Consider the following 18,996-nt stretch of genomic DNA (forward strand, 5'->3'; position numbering starts at 1 on the left):
CCTAGTAGAGTATAAACACTGTACTGCCAGATCCCCTCTCTCCATGCAGTGTACACACTCTCTATAACATGTTCCTAGTAGAGTATAAACACTGTACTGCCAGATCCCCTCTCTCTATGCAGTGTACACACCACACTCTCTATAACATGTTCCTAGTAGAGTATAAACACTGTACTGCCAGATCCCCTCTCTCCATGCAGTGTACACACTCTCTATAACATGTTCCTAGTAGAGTATAAACACTGTACTGCCAGATCCCCTCTCTCCATGCAGTGTACACACTCTCTATAACATGTTCCTAGTAGAGTATAAACACTGTACTGCCAGATCCCCTCTCTCCATGCAGTGTACACACTCTCTATAACATGTTCCTAGTAGAGTATAAACACTGTACTGCCAGATCCCCTCTCTCCATGCAGTGTACACACTCTCTATAACATGTTCCTAGTAGAGTATAAACACTGTACTGCCAGATCCCCTCTCTCCATGCAGTGTACACACTCTCTATAACATGTTCCTAGTAGAGTATAAACACTTGGACAGATGAAAAGAGAGAGCAGAAACAGTTGCTGCTTTAAGTCCTTGTCTCAGAAAACATCAGAAGTATAATCCTTGGACTTGAAGATGTTTTGTTCCATACATTTCTCTTATCTATGCATTTACTGAGAATATTTTTTTCTAAACAAAGATTTCAGTTGCTCTCTTTCTTATTACTAAGTGTGTGCGCTTCTTAAAAAAAAAAAGTTTGATTTCTTATTTGCATTGTTTCCACTTCTTGAATTGTCCACGTTTAGTACTTGCTTGGTTTTTCTTGGTTTGTGTAGCTGTCTCTATCTCCACCCTACCACCCTCAATTGGAAAGAGACACACCTTCACTTCCCCCCCCCCCCCCCCAGGGCCGTCTAGTCCTGGCCCCTCATCTCTCGGCCTCCATGGCCACACTCGCCTTCTGTTCGGTGGCTGGGTGCTGGTGGGGGTTAACGGTGACCCCCGTGGGCCAGACTGCGGGGTTGGAGGGGGGCTGCGAAGGGGGCTGCCCCTGAGTCCAGAGTCCCTGACCCTGTGGACCACTCATGGGCATGGGGAGTGGGGGCACGCCCCAGCAACCGTGTGGAGGAGGGGGAGAGGTGGCCATGGAGGCCATGGGGCTGCTGGAGGTGAAGCTCTCTGAAGCCTTGAGACGGGAGAACATGGTGAGGGCATCAGGGAAGTTGGGCGGGGTGGCCGGTGTGTTGGCTGGGGTGCACATCTGGAAGAGAGAGATGAAGAGAGATTTTAGGGGGCGAGAAGACGTACGGAGGAGCACATCCATATACATCACACAATGTGATATAATTATCATTATCACACTTATCACTATACGTTTCACACTATCACTGCCGTGCATCCAGTTTGTTTCACACCATCACTACATCCAGGATGAGGATGCCTGTATATCTAAGCCTGTATACGGTCCGTCCAAAACAGAGAGGGGAATGTAGGGGGATCCTGTCCTCTCTGTCCCTGAGGATCCTGATGACATTCCTCTCCTCCTCTTTGTTCTGTTCCTAACAACGTTTTTTGTTGTTGTTTTGTACACATTACAAATATCAGGCACAAATATTCATTCTACAAATGATCAGCAATCAACAACTTACATCAGTAAATCAAACATGTCTAACAAAAAACAAAGTCCACCGGTAAAAACAACAGACTCCAAACACATGATCTCATAATGATTCAAGAAGATGTCATTATGTTTGTTATTAAGTAGGAATAATGTGTTAACTAGATGATTCAATGAAATCAAATATTTGTCATTTTGGTATAGAATTCTGGAATTGTTGATTGTGTATTTGTGTATTGATTGTGTATTTGTGTATTGATTGTGTATTTGTGTATTGATTGTGTATTTGTGTATTGATTGTCTATTTGGCAACAAGAATGTTAAAAAAATCACAATCATTTCAATGGTCTTGTCATCCTCGCAATAGTAGCATAGTATAACCTTCATGTCAAAAACATGGGTGGTTGCCTAAAAGTTGCAAGGTTTTCCCAGAAATCTATCACAGACTTACCCTCATACAGTAGAACCTAGTGTGTCAGATCTTCACCTTTTTTTTGCAGATAACACATATCAACATCGACAAATTTGGACAACATGGAATTACATGGATACGTGATATCTTATGTAAAATCTTAGGAGAGCACTTCCTTAAGTTTGTTTGGTATACAGTATTTGTAAGGCATCAACCAACATGTTACAATATTTGGTTTTACCTCGAAGGTATAAATTGGTTGTTTGACTGGAAATGTGTCTTATGTATTTGTAACAAGATTTCTCAAGTAAGCCCACGCCTTCCAGACTGAGTTCTGGATCAGCTCTGTGATCATCATCAAAGCTCATATTATTTTTCATTAGTGCAGTTAGTCCACTGGGAATGGCTTTGATCACATAAATATACTCTCTGAAAGGTATTGGAAACTCATTCAGTGTTATATTTCCCTATTAACAAGGTGACCCTCCATGACCTCACATCATGTTAGCAGATCACCTGATTGTCACGGTGCCATCTCTGGTAGTAGCTCCTTCAGTGACGACGATGGTGGTGTGGGTGAGGACAACAATGTCAGAAAGAACTCCCCCCTATCCAGCCCAAAACAACATGGACCAACCAACCAGCACCTCCCTGCAGGTCACAAGCCAGGTCAAGTAGATTGAAACAATATTTTTCAGAACACACTCCTCAAAAAGTGTTGTGGCAAAAACAAAAAGGATCTCACTCCAAGAGGCCTGGTTGGTCCAGGGCCAGTTTCCTTTACTCCACATAGATAGGCCTATTATTATAGACCTACTGTTTCTAGCTGACCACAACAACAAGCTGTTACACAGGCAGCCCCATAGACCTACTGTCTACTTCTGAAGGAGGGCTCAAAACTGGGGTGCCAGTGAAATATGTTTTTGTTGGTAAAGTTTGTTTTTGTTTCACTTTTTCTTTTTTTTATGATGCAGGTTTATTCAAACAGCAATGGGTACGCAACAATGGGCATGAAGACCAGGTTTATTCAAACAGCAATGGGTACGCAACAATGGGCATGAAGACCAGGTTTATTGAAACAGCAATGGGTACGCAACAATGGGCATGCAGACCAGGTTTATTCAAACAGCAATGGGTACGCAACAATGGGCATGAAGACCAGGTTTATTCAAACAGCAATGGGTACGCAACAATGGGCATGAAGACCAGGTTTATTCAAACAGCAATGGGTACGCAGCAATGGGCATGCAGACCAGGTTTATTCAAACAGCAATGGGTACGCAACAATGGGCATGCAGACCAGGTTTATTCAAACAGCAATGGGTACGCAGCAATGGGCATGCAGACCAGGTTTATTCAAACAGCAATGGGTACGCAACAATGGGCATGCAGACCAGGTTTATTCAAACAGCAATGGGTACGCAACAATGGGCATGAAGACCAGGTTTATTCAAACAGCAATGGGTACGCAACAATGGGCATGCAGACCAGGTTTATTCAAACAGCAATGGGTACGCAACAATGGGCATGCAGACCAGGTTTATTCAAACAGCAATGGGTACGCAACAATGGACATGCAGACCAGGTTTATTCAAACAGCAATGGGTACGCAACAATGGGCATGAAGACCAGGTTTATTGAAACAGCAATGGGTACGCAACAATGGGCATGCAGACCAGGTTTATTCAAACAGCAATGGGTACGCAACAATGGGCATGAAGACCAGGTTTATTCAAACAGCAATGGGTACGCAACAATGGGCATGCAGACCAGGTTTATTCAAACAGCAATGGGTACGCAGCAATGGGCATGCAGACCAGGTTTATTCAAACAGCAATGGGTACGCAACAATGGGCATGCAGACCAGGTTTATTCAAACAGCAATGGGTACGCAGCAATGGGCATGCAGACCAGGTTTATTCAAACAGCAATGGGTACGCAACAATGGGCATGCAGACCAGGTTTATTCAAACAGCAATGGGTACGCAACAATGGGCATGAAGACCAGGTTTATTCAAACAGCAATGGGTACGCAACAATGGGCATGCAGACCAGGTTTATTCAAACAGCAATGGGTACGCAACAATGGGCATGCAGACCAGGTTTATTCAAACAGCAATGGGTACGCAACAATGGACATGCAGACCAGGTTTATTCAAACAGCAATGGGTACGCAACAATGGGCATGCAGACCAGGTTTATTCAAACAGCAATGGGTACGCAACAATGGGCATGCAGACCAGGTTTATTCAAACAGCAATGGGTACGCAACAATGGGCATGAAGACCAGGTTTATTCAAACAGCAATGGGTACGCAACAATGGGCATGCAGACCAGGTTTATTCAAACAGCAATGGGTACGCAACAATGGGCATGCAGACCAGGTTTATTCAAACAGCAATGGGTACGCAACAATGGGCATGAAGACCAGGTTTATTCAAACAGCAATGGGTACGCAACAATGGGCATGAAGACCAGGTTTATTCAAACAGCAATGGGTACGCAACAATGGGCATGCAGACCAGGTTTATTCAAACAACAATGGGTACGCAACAATGGGCATGCAGACCAGGTTTATTCAAACAGCAATGGGTACGCAACAATGGGCATGAAGACCAGGTTTATTCAAACAGCAATGGGTACGCAACAATGGGCATGCAGACCAGGTTTATTCAAACAGCAATGGGTACGCAACAATGGGCATGCAGACCAGGTTTATTCAAACAGCAATGGGTACGCAACAATGGGCATGCAGACCAGGTTTATTCAAACAGCAATGGGTACGCAACAATGGGCATGCAGACCAGGTTTATTCAAACAGCAATGGGTATGCAACAATGGGCATGCAGACCAGGTTTATTCAAACAGCAATGGGTACGCAACAATGGGCATGCAGACCAGGTTTATTCAAACAGCAATGGGTACGCAACAATGGGCATGCAGACCAGGTTTATTCAAACAGCAATGGGTACGCAACAATGGGCATGAAGACCAGGTTTATTCAAACAGCAATGGGTACGCAACAATGGGCATGAAGACCAGGTTTATTCAAACAGCAATGGGTACGCAACAATGGGCATGCAGACCAGGTTTATTCAAACAGCAATGGGTACGCAACAATGGGCATGCAGACCAGGTTTATTCAAACAGCAATGGGTACGCAACAATGGGCATGCAGACCAGGTTTATTCAAACAGCAATGGGTACGCAACAATGGGCATGAAGACCAGGTTTATTCAAACAGCAATGGGTACGCAACAATGGGCATGCAGACCAGGTTTATTCAAACAGCAATGGGTATGCAACAATGGGCATGCAGACCAGGTTTATTCAAACAGCAATGGGTACGCAACAATGGGCATGCAGACCAGGTTTATTCAAACAGCAATGGGTACGCAACAATGGGCATGCAGACCAGGTTTATTCAAACAGCAATGGGTACGCAACAATGGGCATGAAGACCAGGTTTATTCAAACAGCAATGGGTACGCAACAATGGGCATGAAGACCAGGTTTATTCAAACAGCAATGGGTACGCAACAATGGGCATGCAGACCAGGTTTATTCAAACAGCAATGGGTACGCAACAATGGGCATGCAGACCAGGTTTATTCAAACAGCAATGGGTACGCAACAATGGGCATGCAGACCAGGTTTATTCAAACAGCAATGGGTACGCAACAATGGGCATGCAGACCAGGTTTTCAAAAAGTTTAGTCCGAAGTCCTGGTTAAATCTTTGCGACGCTCAATTCAGTCATGCGCTGTTTGAATGAACATTTGGAAATGCTTTCTCAAAAAAACTTCCCAATTACAGTACATTTTGATGGCAAGGTAGGCCTGCTTACCTGGCAGAATGATATCATGATGATTTGTATCAATCACGGGGCATTTGTTTTGCTAACTCTGCCATCACACATTGTACAGTACGAAAACACCGCTAGCTAAACAAGGTCTCTAGCTACAATTGAATTAAAAAGGCAACAACACACTCCACATTTTTTTGGTAATGTTTCCCGACCTTAAAAGGGGTCTCCATAAGCATTGTTGTGGATTTAGAATATCCAGATTTTGTAATTTTTCTATTAAAAAAAGACCGAATACCTCATAAACATAGAAAAATTTTACTTCAAAAACTGAATTTATGAAAAGATCAAACACATTAAGGGCTCTACAACTGTAGTGTCTGTTTAAAAACACTAACAATAACACCCTTTTTGAGATTGTGCAATCAATGTAATTGTGATACTGCCAAGTTAAAATGTAATTATTTGTGTATGGAGGGTAGGTCATTATAGGCTACTATAGCACTCAGATTAAAGATTAAATTAAAGATTTAAATGATGCACGCATCATCCGCTTTCCCAGGCAAGTGTTATTTTCATTTGGTCCAGTAGCTTTCAGATGGCACTGGCCCTGGGTGCCACTGCCAAATGTACCTGAATGTCAAGCCCTGCAAGGGCATGCTAATTTAAAAGATGGCTAGTCATTATTATCCTGGTTCTGTATGGAATGCAGCTACATTATGAGACAGTTATTGTTGCCAAGTAGCAGTGAAAAAATGGTGCGACCAAATCATGTGCTGGTGCTATCAACTGAAAAGGTTTGTCTAAAGACCTGGAACTACAACAAGCCAGTATTACACAGCGTTCAACTCCCAACAGCAGGTAAACAAGGTCCAAAGAACAAAACTAGTGTAAGAAAAGCCCAACGCGTGATGAATGCTCATTTTGAGAATGTGTCATGTATGCATCCAGATTTAGCCCCGATGAGCGGCATGATATGAAGGGTGAGCATGTCTCTGTTGCCCTCTAACAGGAAGTGCTGTGTCATGTCTCCGGTCTATTTCCTGTCCTATGTGTAAAGAGACACCCTGCAGCGAGAGGTAACTTCCTGTCCTTCATGGTTACCCCCTCTACTTCCTCCCTATTCACTCTACTCAGATATCTAACACAGCCACCGTTAAACAGACCACCCCAGATTGTTTTACTGCTGAGCTCACATATGCCCTTCACACACACACACACACACGAGCTGGAACGATGAACCGAAAAATGTACGACACCGGCCATACCGATTACTTTTGCTGATATTTTTAGTAGCCTTTACTAGAGAAATGTGAAGTTTGAAATGTATCAAGTTTGCTAACATGGATGATTGTTAATGGGACAATTGATTGCTACAAGCATCAAGTTACTAGAAAAAACTGTGATGTACATTAATAAACTAATCATTCTATTTATCGTTATCGCATCAATTCAGACAATTTATCGCAATATGGATTTTTGTCCATATCGCCCAGCTCTAACGCACGCACACAACAGGACAGAGAGTGATTATGTATTGCTCCATTGGGGAAATTAAAATGATCTGTTCTCAGTGTAGACAGCACACTGTAGAGGTCTAGTCTCTGTGCCCTCAACCTAGCAGTCATTGTCTAGGTGCTGCTTTTGTTTACCCAAAGAGAAACGAAGCAGGCCTAGCCTAGATGTTTTCGGTGCAGTCCCAAACAATGTCAATATATCCTAAGATGAAGCACATGCTCAGAGAAACTATATGTACAGTTTATTCCCACATATCAGTGGTAGCCAGGCAGCACACACAGGCTAGGACTGTGCAGACTGCAGCATTAAGGGCCTGCTGTAAAGCCATAGTAGCTTGATTAGGCTGGCAGCAGATTTAAACGAGGAGGTGTCAGTCTGTGAAGGACACGGTCAGGTAATACTTCAAAAGGCTGCTGGGACAGTGTGTGCGGGCAAAGCATCAAATCCGATTGGCTGAGGTGACTGGGGGCATGTGCATTTAAAATGAGAAAAGCACATTCATGCATGCACATTTGGGGAAGGGAAAGGCATACCTAGTCAGCTGCATAACAATGCACTCAATGGAAAAGTGTCTTCCACATTTCACCCAACCCCTCAGAAGCCATTTTTTCCCCATTTTTTCATCCAATCAGGTGGAAATGGATGTTACCTAAACTAAGTGAAATGCATGTTACCGACCGCAGCATTCATTATTTAGAGAACTGGTGAATATTTGTTCTAGGAGTGTGTTCTAAACACGGCAAACACTGAGGCGTTGCCTTGGGGACGGTCCGTTGCTATGAGGAAGACAGACCTGGTGGTGATGGATAGGACTAGAGCAAGCTTAGACACATCTGTCATTAACTTTCTACAGATCTGTTTACTGAGTGCAGTTTACTGTGGACTCCAATCTGAAGTTTCACCCTGCACTGCTCTAGACATGCCTGCCTGTCTGTCTGTCCAACCAGCCCTCCACTTTGGTGAAGCTTAAGCCTCAGTCGCTCACTCCTCACTGCTCTCTCTGTGCTTCTCCTTGCAAGACTGATGAGCAGTCATTTCCAGTCTGACCGACAACATTCCTGAGTAAAACCCTGTTTACAGGGAGCAATTTGTATTGAATTTGAAAGGGGAAACAGATATTCCTCCCTATAACTATCCAGCCTGCATTCACAGACTGGAGGGGTTCAAACGTTACCCCTCTGCCTTGTAACGTCACATGAATGCTGTAGCACTGCATATGATTCAACCACATGTTACAGGTCTCTGTCTCTCCTTCTGGTAGCTGTTTCATGTCATCACCTGCAGACAGATCCATTAGTTTAACTAGATAACCACAAAGCTCTGGGTAGAAGTTGCCCTTAGGCACAGACCTAGGATCAGCTTACCCTCCCTGAATCCTAATGCTAATCATTAGGGGGGAAAACATCAAACTGACCATAGATCAGTGTCTAGGCGTAACTTCACCTTTCACCATCATTATCTTTCCCGCCACCCACATTTCTGCTATTTTTTAAATTTTATTTAACCTTTATTTAACTAGGCAAGTCAGTTGAGAACAAATTCTTATTTACAATGACAGCCTACCCCGGCCAAACCCGCAATTGGCACAATTGGCCCAGCGTCGTCCGTGTTTGGCCGGGGTAGGCCGTCATTGTAAATAAGAATTTGTTCTCAACTGACTTGCCTAGTTAAATAAAGGTTAAATAAAACATTTTAAAAAATAAATCCTAACCCGGACGACGCTGGGCTAATTGTGCGCCACCCTACGGGACTCCCAATCACGGCCAGTTGTGACACAGCAAGGAATCAAATCAAATCCAATTGTATTTGTCACATGCACCGAATACCTTACAGTGAACTGCTTACTTACAAGCCCTTATCCAACAATGCAGTTTTAAGAAAAATACATGTTAAGTAAAAAAAATTAAAGTAAAAAATAATTATAGAGCAGCAGTTAAATAACAGTAGCGAGGCTATATACAGGGGGTACCGGTACAGAGTCAATGTGGAGGCTATATACAGGGGGTACCGGTACAGAGTCAATGTGGAGGCTATATACAGGGGGTACCGGTACAGAGTCAATGTGGAGGCTATATACAGGGGGTACCGGTACAGAGTCAATGTGGAGGCTATATACAGGGGGTACCGGTACAGAGTCAATGTGGAGGCTATATAAATATCATGTTAGCAGGCAATATTAACAAAATATTCAGGTTTAAAAATATATACTTCTATGTATTGATTTTAAGAAAGGCATTGATGTTTATGGTTAGGTACACATTGGTGCAACGACAGTGCTTTTTTCTTGAATGCGCTTGTTAAATCACCACTCGTTTGGTGAAGTAGGCTGTGATTCAATGATAAATTAACAGGCACCCCATTGATTATATGCAACGCAGGACAAGCTAGATAACTACACACGGTTGATATTACTAGAGATTGTTAAGATTAATAGTTTTTTATAAGATATGTTTAATGCTAGCTAGCACCTTACCTTGGCTCCTTGCTGCACTCGCATAATAGGTAGTCAGCCTGCCACGCAGTCTCCTCTTGGAGTGCAATGTAATCGGCCAAGATCGGTGTCCAAAAATGCAGATTACCGATTGTTATGAAAACTTGAAATCGTCCCTAATTAATCGGCCATTCCGATTAATCGGTCGACCTCTAGTTGTGACAGTCATTGACTGAAGCAGGATGGTCTGTTTGAGTAGGCGATGCATCTTAACAGAGTAGCTTCTGCTCTTTGTCTCCTCTCCTTCATCAGCACTGCTTTCACCTGTCCAGTCCTTTTCAGGTCAGTGCAATTACAGGAAAGGAGATAAGCAATATAATTAACCTTAAGACTATTGGGATGCTTCCTCTGACTATCAGGAACCCTTAGGGCTAGGTGACTAGGACGTCCTGTAGTTCATATAATATTATGGTAGTTAACCTGTTGGATCTCTAGGGGCGCTATTTCATTTTTGGATAAAAAACGTTCCCGTTTTAAGCGCGATATTTTGTCACGAAAAGATGCTCGACTATGCATATTCTTGACAGTTTTTGAAAGAAAACACTCTGAAGTTTCAGAATCTGCAAAGATATTGTCTGTAAGTGCCCCAGAACTCATTCTACAGGCGAAACCAAGATGATGCGTCAAGCAGGAAATTAGCGGAATCTCTGAAGCTCTGTTTTCCATTGTCTCCTTATATGGCTGTGATTGCGCAAGAATGAGCCTACACTTTCTGTCGTTTCCCCAAGGTGTTTACAGCATTGTGACGTATTTGTAGGCATATCATTGGAAGATTGACCATAAGAGACTACATTTTCCAAGTGTCTGCCTGGTGTCCTGCGTGGAATTCGGTGCGCAAACGCCAGCTGCTTGTACTTTTCCATTTGATTGAGGGAAGAAACCATGCTTCCACGAACGATATATCATTGAAGAGATATGTGAAAAACACCTTGAGGATTGATTCTAAACAACGTTTGCCATGTTTTCAGTCGATATTATGGAGTTAATTTGGAAAAAAGTTCGCGTTTTGAGGACTGAATTTTCGTTTTTTTTTTGGTAGCCAAATGTGATGTACAAAACGGAGCTATTTCTAATACACAAAGAATCTTTTTTGGAAAAACTGAGCATCTGCTATCTAACTGAGAGTCTCCTCATTGAAAACATCCGAAGTTCTTCAAAGGTAAATTATTTTATTTGAAGGCTTTTATGTTTTTCATGAATAGTTAACGTTGCGTTATGGTAATGAGCTTAGGTCTGTAAATAGAATCCCGGATCCGGGTTTGGTCGACGCAACAGGTTAATGTGATTACATGGTTGGTAATGGAATAATTGATGAGTCTCTGTACCACCGTAAAATGACATACTGTATCTGTTAAATGTTTAAAGTAGGAGTGCTCAGTGCTACTATGCAGCACATTTGCAGTGTTCTTTGTTCACACACTGCAGCTCTCACTGAGCTCTGACAATCATACTGCTTATGATCATATGCAAACAACAAAAATCGTATATTAAACATTCATGAAAACAAGTGTCGTACATAATTTAAAAGCTTAACACAAAAGCATTACGTACATCTTCTAACCAAGCAGAGGTGTCACGAAAGTCAGAAATATCGATAAAATAAATCACTTACCTTTGAAGATCTTCATCTGGTTGCAATCACAAGGGTCCCAGCTACATAACAAATGGTCCTTTTGTTCGATAAAGTCCTTCTTTATATCCCAAAACAGTATGTTTCATTGGCGCGCTTGACTCAGGAATCCACCGGTTTCCCTCATTCAAAATGCATACAAATGAATCCCGTCAGTTACCAATAAACTTCTTCCAAACATATCAATGTTCCTAATCAATCCTCAGGTACCCTAATATGTAAATAAATGATACAATTTAAGACGGAGAATACCAGAGACCATTACTGGAGATAAATAATGAAGTACGCACCCTCACCAGAATGCGCAACAAACACTACAGCCAAAATGGGAGCCACTTACTAAACTACTTCTAGCAAATTTTTTAAAAAACAAGCCTGAAACTCTAAAGACTTGACATCTAGTGGAAGTCCTTGGAACTGCAATCTGGGAGATATTCCTTTTATATTACGTTGACAGCCATAGTAACCAAGGGTGAGCTGAACAAAAAAAAAAATCTGGATGGATTGTCCTCGGGTTTCGCCTGCCATATCAGTTCTGTTATACTCAGACATTATTTTAACAGTTTTGGAAACTTTAGAGTTTTCTATCCAATACTACCAATTATATGCATAGCCTAGCTTCTGGGCCTCAGTAACAGGCAGATTACTTTGGGCACCTCATTCATCTAAACTTCCGAATACTGCCCCTAGCCCAAAGAAGTTAAACTGTATTTTTTTATCTTGGTTTTCCATTAAAACAACACAAAACCTTCATAAAATTCCACATCAATTCACAATGCAGCTGTGCTGCTGCCAGCAACGGTTTGGGACTTAAGGTGCGTCCCTTTCAGCATTGCACCTAAACAACTTCCTTCTCCTTTAACATCTCAAAGTATTGACTTTGCTACTGCTGCTGTTCTTTCTCTGCCATTCTTCCAACTGTTAACGACAATGACGTAGTGGTGGAGAGTCGACTCCAAAATAATTGATTCCTTGACTCCTTACACATCAACTCCCGGTGTCGACTCCCATTTCTGAGTGTCAATAAATCTTAGGACTCCTAAGATTCTGTATTTTTGGAAGAGAGGAGATTGATTAGTTGCCATAATTCAGAGAACAGAGACACTTGCATCTTCCATTGCGAGCTAACTAGGGGCACAGTATAGGCAGGTCAGCCACCAGGCAGACAGTCAGCACCTACGCCTATCTATTGGTAATCAAAAGCTGTATCACTCAATGGAATGCTGCATCTCACAATTTCTTGGCTTGCAATGTCTCGCAACTTCAGTAAAGCTGGGCCTATCATCAATGGAAAAACCTAGGATATTCTACACGCAACAAACCAACCACCGAACACACACTCGCATTATTAGCAAAGATAAAGAGAACAGCAAGCCAGAGAGGAGGGGGCAGACTGTGCGCATACAGTGCATTCGGAAAGTATTCAGACATTTTGTTACATTACAGCCTTATTCTAAAATGTATTCAATTGTTTTTTTCCCCTCATCAATCTACACACAATACCCATAATGACAAAGCAAATACTGTTTTTTGGAAATTGGAGCAACTGTATTAGATTAAAAAAACTATCACATTTACATACACGTGTTCATACCCTTTATTCGGTACTTTGATGCACATTTGGCAGCAATTACAGTCGAGTATGACGCTACAAGCTTGGCACACCTGTATTTAGGGAGTTTCTCCCATTCTTCTCGGCAGATCCTCTCAAGCTCTGTCAGGTTGGATGGGGAGCATTGCTGCACAGCTATTTTCAGATCTCTCCTGAGATTTTAGATCGGGTTCAAGTCTGGGCTCTGGCTGGGCCACTCAAGGACATTCAGAGACTTGTCCCAAAGCTACTCCTGCGTTGTCTTGGCTGTGTGCTTAGGGTTGTTGTCCTGTTGGAAGGCAAACCTTCACCCCAGTCTGGGGTCCTGAGCGCTCTGGAGCAGGTTTTCATCAAGGATCTCGCTGTACTTCATTCCGTTCATCTTTCCCTCGATCCTGACTAGCCTCCCAGTCCCTGCCGCTGAAAAACCTGCCGTAGGGATGGTGCCAGGTTTCCTCCAGACGTGAAGCTTGGCATTCAGGCTAAAGAGTTCCATCTTGGTTTAATCAGACCAGAGAATATTGTTTCTCATGGTCTGAGTCTTTTAGGTGCATTCTGGCAAACTCCAAGCGGGCTGTTATGTGCCTTTTACTGAGGAGTGGCTTCCGTCTATCCACTCTACCATAAAGGCCTGATTGGTGGAGTGCTGCAAAGATGGTTGTCCTTCTGGAAGGTTCTCCCATCTCCACAGAGGAGCTCTGTCAGAGTGACCATCGGGTTCTTGGTCACCTTCCTGATCAAAGCCCTTCTCCCCCGATTACTCTGTTAGGCCGGGCGGCCAGCTCTAGAAAGAGTCTTGGTGTTTCCAAACTTATTCCCCTTAAGATTGATGGAGGCCACTGTATTCTAGGGGACCCTTTCTAGTACCCTTCCCCAGATCCTCGACACAATCCTGTCTCGGAGCTCTACGGACAATTCTTTCGACCTCATGGCTTGGTTTTTGCTCTGACATGCACTGTCAACTGTGGGACCTTATATAGGCAGGTGTGTGCCTTTCCAAATCATGTCCAATCAATTGAATTTTCCACAGGTGGACTTCAAGGTTCAAGGTTTCTGCCCTAGCACTACACAGCTGATTCAAATAATCAAATAATCAACTAATCATCAAGCTTTGATCATATGAACCAGCTGTGTAGTGTTACGTCAACTAAACGTAAACGTGCACCACTTGGGGTGCCGAGGACCGAGTTTGGGAAACGCTGGTTTAAACGTTCACACCCCTAACATGCTGACCAGTCCGGACACGTCGCGTGCGCGAGCGTCGCAAATTCAATTTAGAAATCCATGTTATTCAATTATTGCACCCACACTGCTCACGTGCGCCAACGAGCGTCTGCGACGCCAAGGGCTAAAATAGAAGTCATTCCTATTTCTGACACAGATCGCGCTGAAAGTCCTGCCTCTCCTCATTGGTTTATAGAAGCAGGTACCCATGTGCCATCTCCTCATTGGTTATACCCACGTGGGTGACTGAAAGATGAACTGTTTTGCCGGTAGTCGTGGTAATACAATGAAAGTTCAGATGCGATCACCATATAAGTTAAACGATGAAAAAGCTTGGAAGGAGGAGAGATGACTAGAAACGATTCGGTTGGCCGTTTTATGTGTGGATGAATTGTCGGAGTAGAAGTCCTTGTGCATTTCAGGTAAAATAACAACTCAATGTTTATATCCCAGGACAAATTAGCTAGCAACAGGACAAATTAACGTTAGCTAGCAAGTGCAAGCTAACTAGCTAAATTGCCATACATGTTTAATGATTTTTGACCTGTCTCCAAATTAATGTCATTGGTTCAGAGTTTGTTTTGATATTTTAACCTGCGTGTGTTGATCGTGGGGGGGGGGGGGGGGGGGCAAAATCAATGTATGCACAATAGCGCACGATGGCGCACGCGCGCAGCCGGTTTGGGTTCCATGTGATTAGAACCTGATTCACCGTGAGAAATGGCCTATAGATTCATTGCTAGTTTGCCTAAATACCCTGGTAAGTCTGTCAGTCAGTCAGGCCTGTAGAACTGATATTCAGCAACACAGTCTGGGATTTTCCATGATCCATCAGACACTGTCAGCTGACCCAATGAACACTCACATTTACAGGTTGGGAAAAGTAGTGTGTGTGTGTGTGTGTGTGAAACCAAAGAACACCACTGCTAATGAACACATCTGCTCCTCGCACTCCCCCACGTGTCTTGTGTCGCCTGAGCCAGCCAGCGCGTGTGTGTGTGTGTGTGCCTGTGTGTAGGTGTGGTTAGCCAGGCCCAGTGTTCTCGGAAGCGGTGCTCTTGGAAACACGCAGGGCAGCATGCTGGAACATGCTGAGCTCAGGCCAAGGCTCTTCTGATGTGGCTGACTGCCTGGCACTGTGAAAGGCACAAGGAAATACTATACACACTGTGTGGCCTGAATCACAAGATGGCGCCGTGTGTGGAGGTAATGTTTCTCGCATTATTACCTACAGTCCTAAAAAATGACTTTTGGATATCAGATCGCCGGTCACTCTCTAGCTTTGTGGTCACTCACCAGAAATTTGACTTTCCTGAATTGGATCCTATGTTCTTACCCCCAACCAGCGAGGTTCGCTGTACATTGCACGGACAGGAAGAAAGAACTCTCTGGGAAAGAAGGTGGAGGTGTATGTTTTATGATTAACTACTCATGGTGTGATTGTGGTAACGTACAGGAACTCAAGTCCTTTTGTTCTCCAATGTGAGTAAGACATTTAAGCGTGTTAACCCTCGCAAGACTGCAGGCCCAGCCAGACTATCTCTAGCCGCATCCTCAGAACATGTGCAGACCAGCTGGCTGGAGTGTTCAGACATTTTCAATCTCCCCATATCCCAGTTCATTGTCCCCACCTGCTTCAAGATGTCCACTACTGTTCCTGTACCCAAGAAAGTGAAGGTAACTGAAATAAATGACTATGGCCCTGTAGCACTCACTTCTGTCATCATGAAGTGCTTTGAGGCTAGTTAAGGATCATATCACCTACACCTTACTGACTGACACCTTTAGACCCACTACAATTTGCCTACCACAACAGATTCACGGATGATGCAATCGCCATCGTGCTGCAAACTGCCCTATCTCATCTGGACAAGAGGAATACCTACTGTATGTACAAATGCTGTTCATCGACTACAGCTCAGCCTTCAACACCATAGCACTATCCAAGCTCATCACTAAGCTCGAGGTGGTGAAGGTAGGCAACAACACCTCCACTACGCTGGTCCTCAACAAGGGGCCCCCACAAGGGTGTGTGCTCAGCCCTCTCCTGTACTCCATGTTCACCCATGACTGCGTGGCCACGCACATCTCCATCATGTTTGCAGACAACACAACAGTGGTAGGCCTGATTTACCAATAACTACAAGACAGCCTAGAGGGAGGTGAGTTCCCTGGCAGAGTGGTGCCAGGAAAATAACCTCTCCCTCAATGTCAACAAAATGAAGAAGCTGATTGCTGTCTCCTAAAGTCGACAGAGGGAGCACGCACCCATCCAAATTGACAGGGCAGCTGTGGGGAGGGTGAAAAGCTTCCAAGTTCCTTGGCGTGCACATCACTGACAACCTGAAATGGTCCATCCACACAGACAGTGTGTTGAAGAAGGAGCAACAGCGCCTCTTTAACCTCAGGAGGTTGAAGAAATTTGTCTTGGCCCCTAAGAACATAAACTTCAACAGATGCACCATTGAGAGCATCCTGTTGGGCTGAATCACTGCCTGGTACAGCATGTGCATCAAAACTTGGACCGAGAAAACGGCTTCGATCTCCAGGCCATCAGACTGTTAAGTTACAGGTCTGTGAGAGCCAGAAATCTTGCTTGTTTGTAGGTGACCCAATATTTATTTTTCCACCATAATTTGCAAATAAATTCATAAAAAAAATCCTACAATGTGATTTTTCTGGATTATTTTTCTCATTCTGTCTGTCATAGTTGAAGTGAACCTATGATAAATTACAGGCCTCATCTTTTTAAGTGGGAGAACTTGCACAATTGGTGGCTGACTAAATACTTTTTTGCACCACTGTATATACTGTATTCTAGTCAAGGTTCATCCTATATAACTAATGCTGTACACCTTTTCTATTCATATACTGTCCACAATGTCTATACACATACACACCATAATATGTGTACAAAACATTAGGAACACCTTCCCAATATTGAGTTGCACCCCCTTTTGCCCTCAGAACAGCCTCAATTCGTTGGGGCATGAGACTACAAAGTGACAAAAGTGTTCCACAGGGATGCTGGCCCATGTTGACTCCAATACTTCCCAGTGGTTGTGTCAAGTTGGCTGGATGCCCGTTGGGTGGTGGACCATTCTTGATACGCACGGGAAACTGTTGAGCATTGGGGGGGGGTTGCAGGTATTACTGTACTGTTGGAGCTAGGAACGCCCGCAATAACATCTGAAAAAATGTTACCAATTACCAACTGAAAAGAATGATCCCTTCTCCAAATAATTCATCATCGTTACCCTGTTATTACCCTATTCTACCCTGCTGGAAAACGAAGTGCTCCCCCTTTCTCTTCCCCCTTTTCTCCAATCCTCATTTCTTCCCACTGTTGCTACCTCACTTCTTTCCTCCATTCCATCTCTTGACTTGCTACCTCACTTCTCTCCCTCCTTCCCTCCTGCCCTGGTGATAAACTGACCATGGGCCAGGCAGACAAAGGGATAGGACAATTTCTCTCCCTTCTTCCCTCCTGCCCTGGTGATAAACTGACCATGGGCCAGGCAGACAAAGGGACAATTTCTCTCCCTGCAGCCATTGCAACAGTACAGTCAGCCATGTTGTGATTTATGACTGATTGTGCATCTCTTACCATCTGAAACACAACCAGATCTAGCGTAATGGAGACTTCAAAATACAGTTGTGTGTGTGCTCTTGTTCTTCTATCCTCGAGGGGACCTAAAATCCCCCAAAGTCCCCACGACAGGGTTTCCGTTAGGAAAATGTGGCGCAGGACATTTGACCAGCAGTATTTTAAATTTACCGGACATTTGAGAAATTTACCGGACCCATAGGCATTGGGTTCGTAACCTGATTAGGGCGTCCACCCACGGTGCTCAGAATGACAGAAATCACATTTAGTTGATAGTAATTCAAATTAACAGAACATGCAATGTGCGGTCCTTCTTACCTAATTCTGATGCACACTTTGATGTTAAAATGACTGTCCACATTTACTTTTCCTCAGCCAACAAGACGAGTAACTAACAGCAAAATCACTAGCCTATGCCAATCTACTATCCAACATAGTAGAAATGTTTACCTAATCTGTTGGTCAGCTTGTCAAGAAAGAATTAGCCTATTCCAAACAGACTCTGGGACAGTTGGGGGACGATAGATCCCAAATTCATACAACCAGTAAGCCTAGGCTACATTTAAAAAAAAAAGTTCAAAGCAATGAGTTTGATGCAACAGATCAGAAAGTTTAGCTTAAAATGTTGATAAACTATTATTTCTTCACATTTTAAATCGCAGCAATACACACAAGGCCGTAAGCAACTCGCGACTGTTCGTTCCATAATGCAATTAGCGGGAAAACAGTGTTGTCAACAGCACATGCGAGCGGTTTCATGTGACAGACATGAAAATATCCATTAGAAATTTAGAAAGCTCTAGCATGGGCTGCTTATATGACTAGGATTGTGCCTTTGGCTACTGGACAATGAAAGTTTCTATAAAATAATTGCCTCCATGGATAGGCTAGGCTACTTTGAAGCAAGGTAAGACATGGCTCATAATATGTAGTAAAATATTCCGGTTTCAAATAATGAAGTATATGTTTTCAAAATACATACTGCCTCCTGCTCATTGCAAAGTGGTGTGTGACGAGCTGATGAAGGCTGCCTTCCATTGCCTATGCATTTGCTGTTTGAGATGCTGCAGAAGCAGCTCTCACGCTGTCTGACAGATTTGCACTCAAAGGCT

The 18,996-nt window shown here is 43.5% G+C and overlaps 1 protein-coding gene across 2 annotated transcripts in view; it reads right to left on the bottom strand.

The window, feature by feature from the left end:
* Positions 1-734: 734 nt before the first annotated feature.
* The window catches only part of LOC149974503 (UBA-like domain-containing protein 1), a 28,547-nt gene continuing 10,285 nt past the window's right edge, over positions 735-18,996 (bottom strand). For both annotated transcript variants that reach the window (XM_090212735.1, XM_090212736.1), the window contains one exon: positions 735-1,249. In XM_090212735.1, coding sequence (XP_090068861.1) covers positions 917-1,249 — 333 coding nt within the window. In that variant the 3' untranslated portion in view covers positions 735-916. The remainder of the gene's footprint in view (positions 1,250-18,996) is intronic.

The sequence above is a fragment of the Oncorhynchus mykiss genome, chromosome 20 (assembly GCF_057628025.1).
Source record: "Oncorhynchus mykiss isolate SJ-2025 chromosome 20, ASM5762802v1, whole genome shotgun sequence".
Classification (NCBI taxonomy): Eukaryota; Metazoa; Chordata; class Actinopteri; order Salmoniformes; family Salmonidae; genus Oncorhynchus; species Oncorhynchus mykiss.